Raw genomic sequence first — 14,498 nt, 5'->3', positions numbered from 1 at the left:
GCTGCATAATGAAGTCATAATAAGAAAAGAAATATATAATTACATAAGACAATATCTGAATGAAATAGCAAAAGGAAATTAGGTACAGTGCCATTTGAAAGTTGTTAGCAAATGAAAGGGCTCTTTGGAAAACGCAAGGGTCGTTCATAGTTCAATTGAAAATGTCATTTCAGGAAGCAGCAATTCTATTGTTTTGTTAAAGAGAGACTCAGTATGACGTCTTGCCCTTCCTTATACCATGGTTATAACCTTTAAGGATGCCGGCTGGAATCTCCTAATCTTTTTTTTTAGTGCTTTGGACGCTTTGATGCGACAAACTTTTGGCTCTGCTTTCATTGGCCTGTTCATGGACTCAGCTACTGGAAGTCTGGTGGTAGCCTCAGTCCAAACGATCTCACTTTCGTCAGTATAATCACAGTCCAAAGTAAGGCTGCTAGAGCTTGTGATACCCTCTGAGTCACTGTCACTGGATTCGCTGTCTCCAAACCGGTTAGTAGTGTAGTCGCTGACTTCCTCTTCACTTGTCTCAATTATGGTGGAATGAAAAAGAGAGGCACACTCTGCTGAATATTCAGAATAATCTGACTCACTTTTTGCATAGGTATCTACTTGTCGGTGGTGCCTTGATGTGTTCCTTAGACTTATAGTCCTTATAACACCTGCTTTTTTCACTGGTTGTCTGTTTTGCACTAAGCCTGGTCTCGGGCAACCAGGGTAACCAGGCAACTGGCTCTTCACAGAAATCTCTACTGAAGATTGCCACTTACGTTGCTTTTTATTTACAGATCGTTCAGCAGTAACAGTATCGAGGGAATGCAAAGCATTAGATGAACATCTATAAACATGAGACCTGGGTGGAACCTGCGGCATTCGGAGTTGAACAGGATACAAACTAGTTTCTGAACAAGACCTTCCAGAAGCCTCCCCTATAAAAGTAGGCCTTCTCATAAGCATTTTTCCTCCACTTATATTAGGTCTATTCATTTGGATCCACTCATCTGGCACCCTAGATGGTTCACTTAATCTTTGTTTGTCCATAGCAAACACAGGTCGCCCAGATCTTAAAGGCTTTTCACTGTTTCTTCTCTTTATTAATTTGTTTTTGGAGGTAGACATTCTTAGTTTAACTTGGTGGCTCTCTGCAGAGACAAAACTGGCTTTGACAAATTCATGCTGAGTGGGAATACCCTTAGAACTTTTATCCCTGGGGTTGAGAAGTTTTTTGTTTTTTTGGACAGGGACAACTTTTTTTGGCAAGTGTGTGTTATTCTTATTTGATTCTTCTGATGTGAAACTTGAATATGATGGTAATTCTAAAGACTCTGCTGAGGTATCCTCTATTGCGCTCAAGCAACATTTAGTTGTGGCTTTACTCTCTGTAACTGGAATCTTGATTATCTGTTTTTCTTGAAGAGCATGAATAGCATGTCGCTTTGCTGCTTCACAAGACTGTACATCCTTTTGTAGATTTACTTCCTTAGCAACTTCCAATGTACAACACTGTTTTTCCACTGGACTATAACTGCTATTAATTTTCACTCCACCGGTGCTAGACCTTAGAACAAGTCTCTGTAGTTTTATGGTTGGTTGAGTCTTTTCTGAGGCTTTTTCATTATACCCAATTTGCTTGTTTGCTTTGCATTTATTTAATTGAAGCAGTTTGTTGATATAACCTCCAAGTCTGAGTTCAGCATCAAACTCATTTCTTTCCAGTAACACACCCTTAACAGCATGGTCAGTATTTTTATTTTCTATAGGAGGACTGTCCCCTTCTTTTGTATCATCCGATAATGCAAAAAGTGGACTCTGCAATGCTACAGCATGTAGAGGACTTGGGTAGGTATATATATCGTTGCCTTTTTTAGAAACCAAATCATGCTGGTATCTTGGATCCACACTGTGGGACTGCAGGTCATTGCCATGGCAAAATGTTGAGACACGCTGAAGTTTTGCCGCAGATAGAAATCCATGGTCTGATGGAATCATCCTTTCAAGGTCCCCTACAAAAATACAATATACATATTACAATCCGTCATTGCAAATTAATAAAACTCTACCATGCAAAATAAACAGTATTAATGGAAAATGCATTCTGAAGAGAACCTGATTACTAGTATATACAAGTTTTTTGAATGGACCTGGCTAATGGAGGTATGTTCCATGAATTAATAAAAAATGTGGTTGTTTAAATGAAGTCCTGGGGACTAGGTTTAAGAAGTGGTCTTATCACTTTCTTTATCACCAGATGGTATCACTATCTTTTTTTGAACAGAGCATACCATTGATTGCTCCTGTGATTTCTAAAACTTTTCATACTTGGTAATAAATGCCATGTGATTAAAATATATATAGAAAGCTGTATAATTAAAGGTTCTTTCATTTTCTGTATAATGATAGGCTATGGAGATAAGACATGTGGCACCATTATATTAACCTATCTTGAGATCAACTAAGACAAACTAAGTTCCAGCTGTGGTGTAAAGAAACTAGGATCTTTAGAGATATATAAACACACATTTTAGTATAAGATCCAAGCAGACATATATAATAATATATAAAAAAATAAATTATGTACTAATAAGTTCTAAAGTTTGTACAACACGATTTTTTAATTAGAAGTAGTACTTTCTGGTAGACATATTTATTTTTGCATGATTCACCTTAACAATTTCAAGTAGCTCAAATTAGCATTATTACTTATTTTTTTGTATAGTGGTATCCTATTCTACAACACTGAATACAACCATTGTGAGTAGTCACCTATAAACAACCTTAAAGGTGCTTTTCCATCTGCTCTTCTAAAATGCAGCATTAAAAACACTATTCCTAGTATTGTTGAAGTCCCGAATCCTTCCTATAAATAATGTCAATTTAGTTTTGTTCATAAATGTCCACTTAACTGCATCACAAAAGCAGACTAATGCAATACAAACTGAGTAAAGTGTCTTAAAAGTTTGTCATTTTTAAAGGAAAAATAAAACGACAGATCTGCTAAAGTTTATTTGCTTAACATACTACAGAGTGCAATTAATGTTTTGTCTAACTGTAATAGCACCTTCAAAGTACCAGCTAGTCAAACAAATATGGCTTTACATAAAAGAGCATTCTCTCTGCTTCCTAAGTATGTTCTACATGTAAAAGGAATCTCTTTAGTTTCATCCTAATCACACAACACTTAAGTCCTGTTGATTTGCTTCTAACCCTGGGGATTTTGCTAGGATTTAGCAGGTGGCAACCCTCTATGATGCACTAGTGAACTGGGGACACTAACCTTCTATGCCCTGGGAAAAACACAACCCCCACCAAAAAAGGGGCTGTAAAAAGCCACATAAAGCCCATAGACTCAAAGCCTGCACACTTGTTCATGACATCTTCTTTAAAAAAAAAAAGAAGAAGAAAACACTCTTGAAACACTTTAACCTGCTGTTTCGCCCTCTGCTCCCAAATATTATTACACTTTAAAAAAAAAACTGGTGGTAAAGTCATCATGCATCAACAAGTGGACACCATATGCAATATGCATGTCTTTTCTAAATGTATATATTTTTCACTTGTTTACTATCTTTAAGCATTTATATACATTTTTGCACATGATAAATGTGATTTAATATTTTCCAGTAGTTTTAATTTAAGAAATTCCCAAGGCAATTCTTTTATTGTGTTCAGAAGATATTCTGGCATTAAACCTGAAGAACGCATTCTCAAATGTGGTAACAAAGTATAAAAAATTATAATTATATCATATTAATGTTGCTACATAAATGTTGCCAGACACGCACGCTGTAAATTAATATTGTTGCCTTTGCTGGCACATTATATGTAGTTTTCATTAGCTAAAAACGAAGTCATATTCTCACCTGTTGAGACTGGTCTTGGTCGTTGTCTTGTTGGATTCCCTGTGAGGTCAGAGGTTTGCTTCTGAGCGCCATCCTTGATGTAAACACCCCTCTGCTGGAGATTTGTAAAGGCTGAGGACACATGCACAGTGGTCTCATCTGCTGATTTCGGTCGGTAGTGAAATACACTCAGACGGTTCCTGAGCTCCTGTGAGCAGGGCTTCAAACTGCTGTGAGATGAAGACATGCATTCACTATAAACCGATGTACAAGAGTTGGACAAAGAGCATGACCCACCATCGCTCAGATCATAAAAACCTGGAAATAAAGAAACAAAAGTATAAATACATGTTGAATAGTACATGTTTATTGCTGCTGAAGAAACCAAATACTTAATTATTTTGCATCAATAGTGTTTCATTGTAGCTTGAGATACAAGACAACGGTCGATATTTATTAAGAACAATTAGGAACCATCAGCAAGATTTCTCTGTTAATCCCTTTTTTACAAAGTGGTAAAATGTGTCTATGGGCTCACAAGCTAACCGATGATGTTAAGACCATGGTTCTACATGGTTCCAGTATATTTCCTTGTCATGGCTGGGTTTTAGAACTATTTATGGCAATGAAATCTGTTAATAAAACAGTTGTTGGTGTAAGATATAGGGTGGGGTTTGGCAACCCTGCTTCCTAAAGAAACATTATAAAGACTTCAAGTAAGGTAAGAGGAAGAATTACAATAAAGCAACAGACAAAGCAAACAGCTTTACCTTAAACAATTCTGACTTCTATGTAAAGCTAACCAGATTAATTTATATTCTCTGCTTTCTTTAAAAATACATTAATATACACTCTTTGGTTGTGAATGGAAAACTTCCACTTAATGCTAATGTTAACATGAATCCATTGATTTTTCCATTTCTAGATTACATTGCTAAATTCTACTGATAACATATACATCTTGTCTTTGATTGCTAATAACACATTAATACCAACTATGGGCACTGCTTTTGTGCTGAGTTTTGCAAACAAGACAACGTACTTTAAAAGCAGTTTAATCTGACATTTACGTGAAGAAGAAAGTAGTGTTTGTTGTGATTTGGTAAATGTCATACAGGAACAACGCCCCACACTGTTTTTGCATCTCACAAAAGGATGAAGCATAACCTAATAAAATATTAATTACCATTATTATGTACATAAGCCCCCAAGCCCTTAACCCTTCAACATTTTTTGTTAACAAATAGGTCTGAAGCCAATTGCGCATTGAGGCAAACAGAAAATCGTCAAGTTTCTCAGACCTTACAAATGTATTTAAGAAATATACAGCATCAAAGCGGAAAATCTGTAAATTCTACCACAAGTTTACCAAAGACCAAAAAGTAAGCAAATAATTGTATAGTAGGTAACTGTTGACATTTTGAGCAGTCACATATTTAAGGCATTTAGAGACTAGTTATTCATATGATATCTGTTCATGCATTTAGATCATTAATTCCATATTGGAGATTTTAGAAATTATTTTGGATTGAAAAACTCAAATTTTTGTTTTGATAATGCCAAGTAACATTTTTCACATCTGCAAAACCCCCACAAATGGTGTCAATTAATAAAACAGGTAAGAGGGTGGATTGATGAGCCAGTCAGGAAGCAGAGTAAAAATACTGATACTACATTTCACTTTTATTGCTTTGTATATTTTTATTTAAGGAGTTACACGAAGTGTGGCACATTAACTTTTTAAATGTCCCTTCTCATGGAAAACTTGCTGGAGTTGGCCAATCGCAATGCATGCTTATTAAGGCAACAGAAGACTTTTTTGGGTGTCTGTAAGTCATCTACAGCTCCTTTCATATATTAAAGGAGAATTGTGTACATCTCAGCTTTTAGATTATCTATAGTAATTTACTAAAAAATACTTATGGCTTGTGCTTTTTGTCTGTCATTGTAATTGTTTTGTTGATGTTAAGTTTAACTACACTAAGCTGAGTTTAATAGCAGGCTTTGGCACAACTACCATATTGAATAGTGTCCTGAAGTCCTCTAAAGGCCTTCTGCTCACCCCACCCTTACAAAGGCATTATGAAAATTAGCAAGTAGTAGGAAAGAAAGGTATTATAAAGCTGGTCCATTGTATAAATATATGACACGGTTCTAATAGATAAACTGTAACCTGTAAGAACTGTTACATATATAATCTGTAAACACTGTTACGTATGTTTAGTATATAGAATTATAACATGTAGGGTTTGGGGAAGTCACAAGTATGCTTTAAGGCATTAATCAGTAAAAAAACAAGATATGTCACTTGGCACGTGTGAATATATGTAGTATGTTTTAGCCAGAGCTGCTGCATTTTTACTGAAACCGGACGAGGTTGTGTTTTGAGACACTTTTACTGGGATTTTTTATTTAAATTACGCCAGACTGAAATGTGTCGGCCTGCCACAGCACAGTATTATTTCATCACTACTACATAATTTTGCCCATTCTGCTTCAAGAACAAAAATAAATGTTATCCTTAAAACAATGCTATAACTGCAGATGAGGTTGGATTGGGAGGCCCATTGATAGACGTTCACACCATCCGCATTTATTTGCAGGTTCAATAATTCTATATATATATATATATATATATATATATATAGATTGACAAAGTACATTACCTGAACTTGGCCTGCTATCGCTCTCCAAATGCTCATTGGATGATTTGCACACATCCAGCTTTAATTCACTGATTTGCTGATCAAGCTGATCCAAGTGACTTTTCAAACCAGCATCTTGTGTTCGCAAACGAGACTAAAGAACAAGAGTAAGCAATATAATTAGTCGCATTTAAGAAAGAAAATCTAGACAATAATGATAGAAAGACATGTGTGACATTTGAGTGATCAAATGAAAAAAGACATGTGATTACATATAATATAGAAACACACAGACTCAAATAGACTTGATGACCCTGACATGTACACCTTATAATCTAACTAAAATACTGAGGGGATTGATACAAAGAGAAATACTAGCTTCAGCATTTCATACAGCATTGAGATAGAGGAGCACTTTCTGCCAGCATGGTTCTCATTTGACTTTTTGTTCACTCTTTTTTTAATTTTAGACTATACTCATCGTGATTTCTGTTAATGTCAAACAGTGCTTGTTGTACTAATAAATAATTTCACTAGTATCTACACTATGTATCACGGTATCTGATGCTATCAAATGCACGGCTGGAAAACAGGACTTACAATCCACAAACATATGCACTCCCCTTTGTGTACACAGTTGTTCAAATACAGTTGCAACTATTCTGTTATGACTTCCGGACCAGTTGTGTTTGTGTACTGAGCCTTCATCATGTAAAATCCACATAGCAGGTAAAATTCCAGTTGCTGCTATAGATATCCAAGGATGTGTATACAGAATTCCATGTCTTGCCAAAATTAATTGTAATTATGAATGTATGGGTGCAGTCACAAAATATTTTTTATAGTTGCTAAAAATTGATTACTCTTGAGTACCCATTTACTTGATGATTTACATATGAAATCTATAAAAATATGATGGCACACATGAATTCTTGAGCTATCTGTATAATTGTAAACAGCCATGTAGTATCAGCTAATTTTTATTTGTAGGAAGTATGGAAAAATTGCATATAGCATTCCAATTCCCTTTGTTCACTGTTTAACCCCTTCGAGACAAAGGCTGATTTTACTTTTTGTACCCTTTGTGACAATGGCCTTTTTAACATTTCTGCGCTGCTTGTGTTTAGCTGTAATTTTCTTCTTTCCCGTTTACTGAACCCACACACATTAGATATTGTTTTTTTCAGGACAAGAAGGGCTTTCTTTAGATGACATTGTTTTGATTGTATCATATTATTTACTATTAAAAAAATTATAAAATATGGTGAAAAATTTAGAAAAAAATGACTGTTTCTAACTTTTAGTTGAAAAATCTTTTACTCATCTATAAAAGGTAATGAAAAAACCTGCTAAATAGATTCTACTATTTGTCCTGAGTTTAGAAATACCCAATGTTTTTATGTTTTTTTGCTTTTTTCTACCCATTATGGGGCAATAAGTACAGGTAGCGTTTTGCTATTTCAAAGCCATTTTTTCCAAATCTGGTAATTCTTCCCCCCATGTGCCATTTCGGGTATCTTTGAACCCGGCCAATGCAATTTACCCCATCAAGTCATATATTTTTGAAAACTAGACAGCCCAGGGTATTCCAAATGCTAGTATTTTAACTCTTTCCATGCACCATATCTACCACCAGTCTTTGTCAAACTTTATGGTAGTCATTTTTTTGCATTTGTTTTGTCATACACATTTTACTTCAGGTATGAATTAAAATGTTCTACTTTATGTCACTATCACAAAACACCCCAATATGTGTTCAGCAACATCTCCTGAGCGCAGCGATACCCCACATGAATGATTTTGCCTGGCTGTTTGGGGGCAAAAGGGCCACATTTGGGGCATGCGCATTTTTCAATGTTGAACTTTGGCATTTGGGGATCCACTGCCCATGCCCTATTTGGTACATCTTTGAGCCGGGCCATTTCAGTGTGCCCAATAAACCCATATATTTTTGAAAACTAGACACCCCAGGGTATTTCAAATGCTAGTATTTTAACTCTTTCCATGCACCATATCTACCACCAGTCTTTGTCAAACTTTGTGGTAGTCATTTTTTTGCATTTGGTTTTCCACACACATTTTAATTCAGGTATGAATTAAAATGTTCTCGTATATGTCACTATCACAAAACACCCCAATATGTGTTCAGCAACATCTCCTGAGTACAGCGATACCTCACATGAATGATTTTGCCTGGCTGTTTTGGGGCAAAAGGGCCACATTTGGGGCATGCGCTTTTTTCAATGTTGAACTTTGGCATTTGGGATCCACTGCCCATGCCCTATTTGGTACATCTTTGAGCCAGGCCATTTCAGTGTGCCCAACAAAACCATATATTTTTCAAAACTAGACACCACAGGGTATTTTAAATGCTGGTATTTTAACTCTTTGCATGCACATATTTTACCACCAGCATTTTTTCAAAGTTTGCAGTAATATTTTTGTGTGTGTATTTTTCCCACACACACCTACTTTATGTATGAATTTACAGCTCCTGGTATATGCCGCTGTCACACGACACCCCATAATGTGTTCAGCAACATCTCCTGAGTGCAGTGATACCCCACATGCATGGGTGTGTCATTTTTTGGGGGAACTAAAAGGCCACATTTGGTACGTGTGCATTTTTCTAATTGGAAATTAGATGTGTGGCCATCCTTCCCCCCGTGTTAATTGGGACGTTGTTGAACCTGGCCCATTCAATTTACCCCATCAAATCATACATTTTTTAAAAGTAGACACCCCACGGGCATTTAATATGCCAGTATTTTAACTCTTTCCATGCGAGAATTGTTTTAAGCTAATATGCTAATTTTAGGACTTGCTCACAAAAATATATTTTTTATATATATATATATTTTTTTTTTATTATTTTTTTTTAAAAAAAAATTAACATTTTTTTTCAACTTGGAGGTTCCCCTGATAGTGACATCAGTGGGAAATGATTTTTACATTTTACTGTTTTTTTACTATTTTTTTCTAATTATTAATTTTATTTTATTTTTTAATTTATTTTTACTAATCACACTGTGATTAGAAAGCTGGGCTCCATTGACTTGCATGGTGAATGCAGTACCTGTATTCAACCTGCAAGTGGAGCCAAAGTTCTCTAGATGGTCTGGACCATCTAGCGAACTTTTAAAATTTGTGGTTCCTGTTACAGGACGGCGGCCATCTTCCTTGATGGCGAAGATTGCCGGCAGCTGCGGCTGTGACCGCTCTCCGGAGCGGTCACAGCCCATCAAAAGGTTAGTGTTTGGTGTCGCTGGATGCCTCCTGATCGAGGCATTCCAGCGACACCATTTAAGTTTAGGAGGCGATCGTCGATCGCCTCCTAAACGCTTTTAAAACGGGCGTCCGCCGCCATACAAAGTATGGCGGATGTTGACGCCCCGTGGAGGGGCCAGAGATGGCCCCTTCGTGCCGATCGCGGCGTTGCTGAATGCCTCGAGGTCGAGGCATTCAGCAACGCTTTTTGGGTGCAGAAAGCGATAGTAGATCGCTTTCTGCACCCGTTTAAAGACGTGCCGGTCCTGGCACGTCAATTGTCGTAAAGCACATGCTTTTCCGTGCCGTGCCAGGACCGGCAATTGTCATTAAGGGGTTAAGAAGAAGAAAAATCCAATCTTCTGCACGTCACCTATTTTGATACATCTTTACATTTTCCAGTGACCGAACCACTCCCTGAAATAATGTATTTATAATGCATGATGCACAGAGCATGAAGGTGTTGGATATCTTTTGTCCTCTGATATAAGAAGGCGCAGTGCTGTGTGTGGGTAAGCATGCTGGTGAAATAAGACCCTGCCTTTGTTCTGGAGCAACTCTATTGATCATATGAATCAGTCCCTTATATTGCTTCTGATTTACATGCTGTGAAAGCAAATAGACAAACTGCCTCGTTATCAATAACTGGCTCCCGTGTTGCCTGAATTTCCCAATTACACGGCACAATTATTAACCTCAGCCTCCAACTGTTTGGCTGTTCTGTGTCAAAAGACACAAATGGTATATTAGGGTTAACATTAGGGTGGCCACATCTGCCATCTTTTACGGGACACATAGAATTTTCACATATTGCTAACCAGCACATGTAAAGTTCACTTCTGTAGTGTTTACTTTACACCTACCAAAGGGCAGGATATAAACGGTGCTGGTCAGCAATATGTGAAAATGATGTCAACAAATTCCATTCAGATACCAGAGGAATAGATTACACATTTAACTACAGACACTAGCGTATTTAGTCACATAAGAAAAAAATATGTCATCTTTAAATAACACCAAAATATAAAAGTAGCTTAAAAATGTAACTTATGGCTCTTACTGAAAACAACATAGTTGCATATTTTACTAGATGCTTATGTACAGTGCTTATGAAAAGCTGAAGGCACTGGACCTTAAGAATGGAAATAACATTCTGGTTTCATAAAGGTCAGTTTTGAGTATAGAGCAGACTGGTTTTCATGCTGATTTTTACTCTTTTAGAACTCTTTGTCTTGAACCAGCCATTATAATTATGCCCCAATGGGAGCAGCAGGGGTCACATGCTTCAATATTATTTAGAAAGCATATAACAGAGTGCAGGTAACTACTTAGCATCTGGTAAAATAAAACCCAATACCAAATTTATCTTGTTTATTGTATCTAGAATTTTTTTTATATCCATATGTTTACTAAATGTAGAGAATTACTTAATAAAACATATACAACAGTAAACATAGATGCACTCTTCCCCTTGCCAATGGCTTCACAACTAAACCCTGCTATGACCCAAAAGTTCCACAAGTACACGGTACACTAGTCTGATGGGGGAAGGGTTTGGGTGTTCTCTAGAGTATTTCATGAAGAATCATACTGTGGGGCAAGAAATGCTGAAGAGACCACCGTTTCACTGCTTAACTGGCATTGGTACAGGTAATCATTAAACTAATCTGTTTAGTATTTAAATTCCCATGAAAGATCTAAATATGTCTAGTGGGGACAAATGACCAAGCATGGAATTCCTTTTAATGGTTAAAATTAGAAAACATCAGTGATCAACGTAATATACTTTTTATTCAATTAAAAGCAACAGAGAATATTAGAAACATCAGCTTTCATAGACACCAAGCATGGAAGATTGGATTTGAATTAACAGGAACTCACTGATGTGTGTGGTGTGTGTGTGTGTGTGATCAGCAGAGCTGAAGAAGACATTTGAACTCAGTCTCCCGGTCTTATCGCAGTGGACTGTTATTAATACAAAGGTAGCATGTTAAAATGTAAATGGCAATGGCTACTAAGGCTACTCAGTTTATCCTTTTGATCAAATAATTCCATCCAAGAAAGTAATGATGATCTTTTAAAAAAAGGGTTTTCTTTTCTCTTCATAACATATATTAAAAAACATGTTTATGTTGGCTTTGTGTAATTAATACTCTAATTGCTGAAGGGGTTACTAACAAGCCATAGCAAATCTGATCTCTAGGGTTCTTTAGTTAATCATCATCCTGATTTTACCCCCTATGAATCAAGAATTCAGGTCTCCATGACCCTGCGACTCTTAGTCCACCTATGAAACCACGTCCGTTAATAGAAATCAACCCTATATGTGAATGCACCGACAACTGTAATCACTATTCTAGATGGCATACTCTGCAAACAGAAGGTCCATCTCAGCAAAGCTTGCAGCAATGTGTGACTGTTCATAGCCATAATAACACATGGTATAATTTGTTCTGATTACTACTGCTAGTAGTTGAGCAGCTTGCTTTCTTTTGCATATATAATATATATAATAACAAATAGACATTACAGCAGTGACCATTGGCATTAGAATGTACAAGTATAGCAAGTAGTTGCAGCAAACATAATCTATCTATCTATCTATCTATCATCTTAAATGGATACTGCATTTACAATTCTAAAGAATAGATGGTATATGCCTTAAAGAAGCATAGTTTAGATGCAGTTTATCTACATGACATCATTAAAATAGTTGCCTAGGGATGTGATCAAATAGTGAACAAATAAATCAAAATGGATTACAATCTTAAAGTAAAATAATAATAACAATAATAACAATAACAATAGTAATTATTATTATTACTTTAAGATTTTACACTTTGATAATTAAATCATTTAAATCAATTACTTTTAAAATGATGGGACCTTCTCCAAAAATATTCCCTATTAAAATAAATGCCATGGTGGCACAGAGGTTTTAAGCATATTTTGTCTGGCCCTACTAAGGTTATCAATCAGAACGACTAAAAGCGAAATCAGGGCTTTCGCCTCTATATTTTTATCGTAAATGTTTCTCATTTTGTTGCATCTTTGTCACGCACACTTTTGTTTTAAAATAGCACTTAGCAACAACAATAAAAAGGGGACTGAAATCTTGCTGGACATGTAGGATATCTCTATTTCGCATATAATTAAACAATGCATGCTGTGCATTACAAAGCATTGTGTTACTACTGGTCTCCAAGGCATACTGATCTAGTAGCCTATATGTGCTATATAGGACATAGAACTAGAAAAGGGGATTTTTAATTATTTTTTTATTTACATAGCTCCTTCATATTCCTTTAGGACGGGTAAACAGCACATCATAACAAGTAGTGCGTAACATAACAATTTGGATTTTCAGAATGTACAATTAATAATGCACAATAATAGGTAATTGAGCTCACAATATGGATATATATATATATATATATATATATAAATAGGTGAAATCTGCTAAAACCAGTGTTAAGAAAGACTCAATAGAAAATAGCCAATTGTACAGCTCTACCCTATATAAATCAATAAATAATAATAATAATAACAATAGTCAGAACAGTGTGCTTTACTGTTTTGGGTTACAAATAGGCACTTTTTTTAAATGCAGTAAATCTCAGTGGCTCCCAAAATCTGAGCTAATAGTGTCAAATTTGAAACCATCGTGTTACTCATCCTCTTGGCTTTGCAAAGCCTTGGGAGACAGACTTGTGAGGAGCAGGGGGGGGGCTTTCTTGGAATTTCCAAATATTTGCAAACCCTTGAAGTACTCAGAGTTCCCCCAAAACGATACCCTAGAGGTCATCTGCCTGCTATGGAGGGCATGTCAATGAAACTGCAATCTTTCACAGCAGGCACCCAAAACCCTCCAATTCTTTAATCCTGGAATATACCTACCACTTCCAAAACATATAATTGCTGCCTAATACCAGTAGTAAAACCCACGGAGCGCTTCATTTCGCAGCAATAAAGCTGCTTTCGTGTTACACATATTACACCTTATTGATTTCTAGAGCGCTGCCTTATTCCGCAGCGCTGTACATCACATAACGACTTGAATTTATGGAGGGTACGGCTCCAGCCTTCAAAAACGTGCACTATATAAATGTTAAGTAAACAATATGCGTGCGAGGGCATCGGTAGTACAGCATTATCTAATGCTTAACCTTTTCTGCGCCAAAGGCTCGTTGTATGCCCCTTAATAAGTGTACAAAACACACACCGTTAATTCAACAAGACTATAATCCGTCGGAACTGCACATTCGTGACAAGAAATGAAAATAATAATAGTCTTACCAATTGGTCCTTGAGAACCGTGAGGGTGGCTTCCAGTCTCTGTTCCTCGAAGTGATATGCGCCCGACTGCGCCGGATTAGCGCCGGGCTGTTCCGTTCCTTGATCGGTTTTCATCGCCAACGCTGCGGCCACCAGTCTCTTCTGCTTCTCCCGTAAGAGATGAAGCTCATGGAGTCCGGCCAGGGCAGCCTGCAGCCTCTCCCCAAACCTGCAGCGGTCCCAACCAGCCTGGCCCATCGCGGCAGATGACCTACTCCCGGTAAGCATCATGGTGTCTACTAGCAACTTCTGGTCATCTCAGCCGAGAAAATCAAATGCTGGAATACTGCCACGTTTCTATATGACGATCGGTGTGTAAGTGAATGACGCTCTACTCTTAAGCGCAATATATGTGCGCGAATGAATGAATGAAAGAAACCCGGTGCTCCAGAAGGCACTGTTTATGATTGACCTT

General features: G+C 36.8%; 1 protein-coding gene across 1 annotated transcript; it reads right to left on the bottom strand.

Moving 5' to 3' along the window:
• Positions 1-231: 231 nt before the first annotated feature.
• On the bottom strand, positions 232-14,281 carry LOC149288025 (dapper homolog 2-like). Its single transcript, XM_089492163.1, has 4 exons — positions 14,045-14,281; positions 6,503-6,635; positions 3,858-4,154; positions 232-2,000 (listed from the first exon to the last, which is right to left on the bottom strand). Exons 1-4 carry the CDS (start codon positions 14,279-14,281, stop codon positions 232-234), a joined length of 2,436 nt encoding a protein of 811 aa, XP_089348289.1.
• Between the last annotated feature and the right edge of the window lie 217 nt (positions 14,282-14,498).

Source organism: Sceloporus occidentalis, unplaced genomic scaffold (assembly GCF_023333645.1).
Source record: "Sceloporus occidentalis isolate IW3139 unplaced genomic scaffold, rSceOcc1.0.p SCAF_54, whole genome shotgun sequence".
NCBI lineage: Eukaryota > Metazoa > Chordata > Lepidosauria > Squamata > Phrynosomatidae > Sceloporus > Sceloporus occidentalis.
This window is presented reverse-complemented; position numbering and strand designations above follow the sequence as displayed.

Excerpts from the sequence above, each read along its gene's own strand:
- LOC149288025 (XM_089492163.1), bottom strand. The coding sequence starts at position 14,281 with ATGGGCCAGGCTGGTTGGGACCGCTGCAGGTTTGGGGAGAGGCTGCAG. Across the intron at positions 6,636-14,044 it reads CGGTTCTCAAGGACCAATTG|TCTCGTTTGCGAACACAAGA; the intron begins GTAAGACTATTA and ends CTTGTTCTTTAG. Across the intron at positions 2,001-3,857 it reads ACCAAGACCAGTCTCAACAG|GGGACCTTGAAAGGATGATT; the intron begins GTGAGAATATGA and ends GTATTTTTGTAG.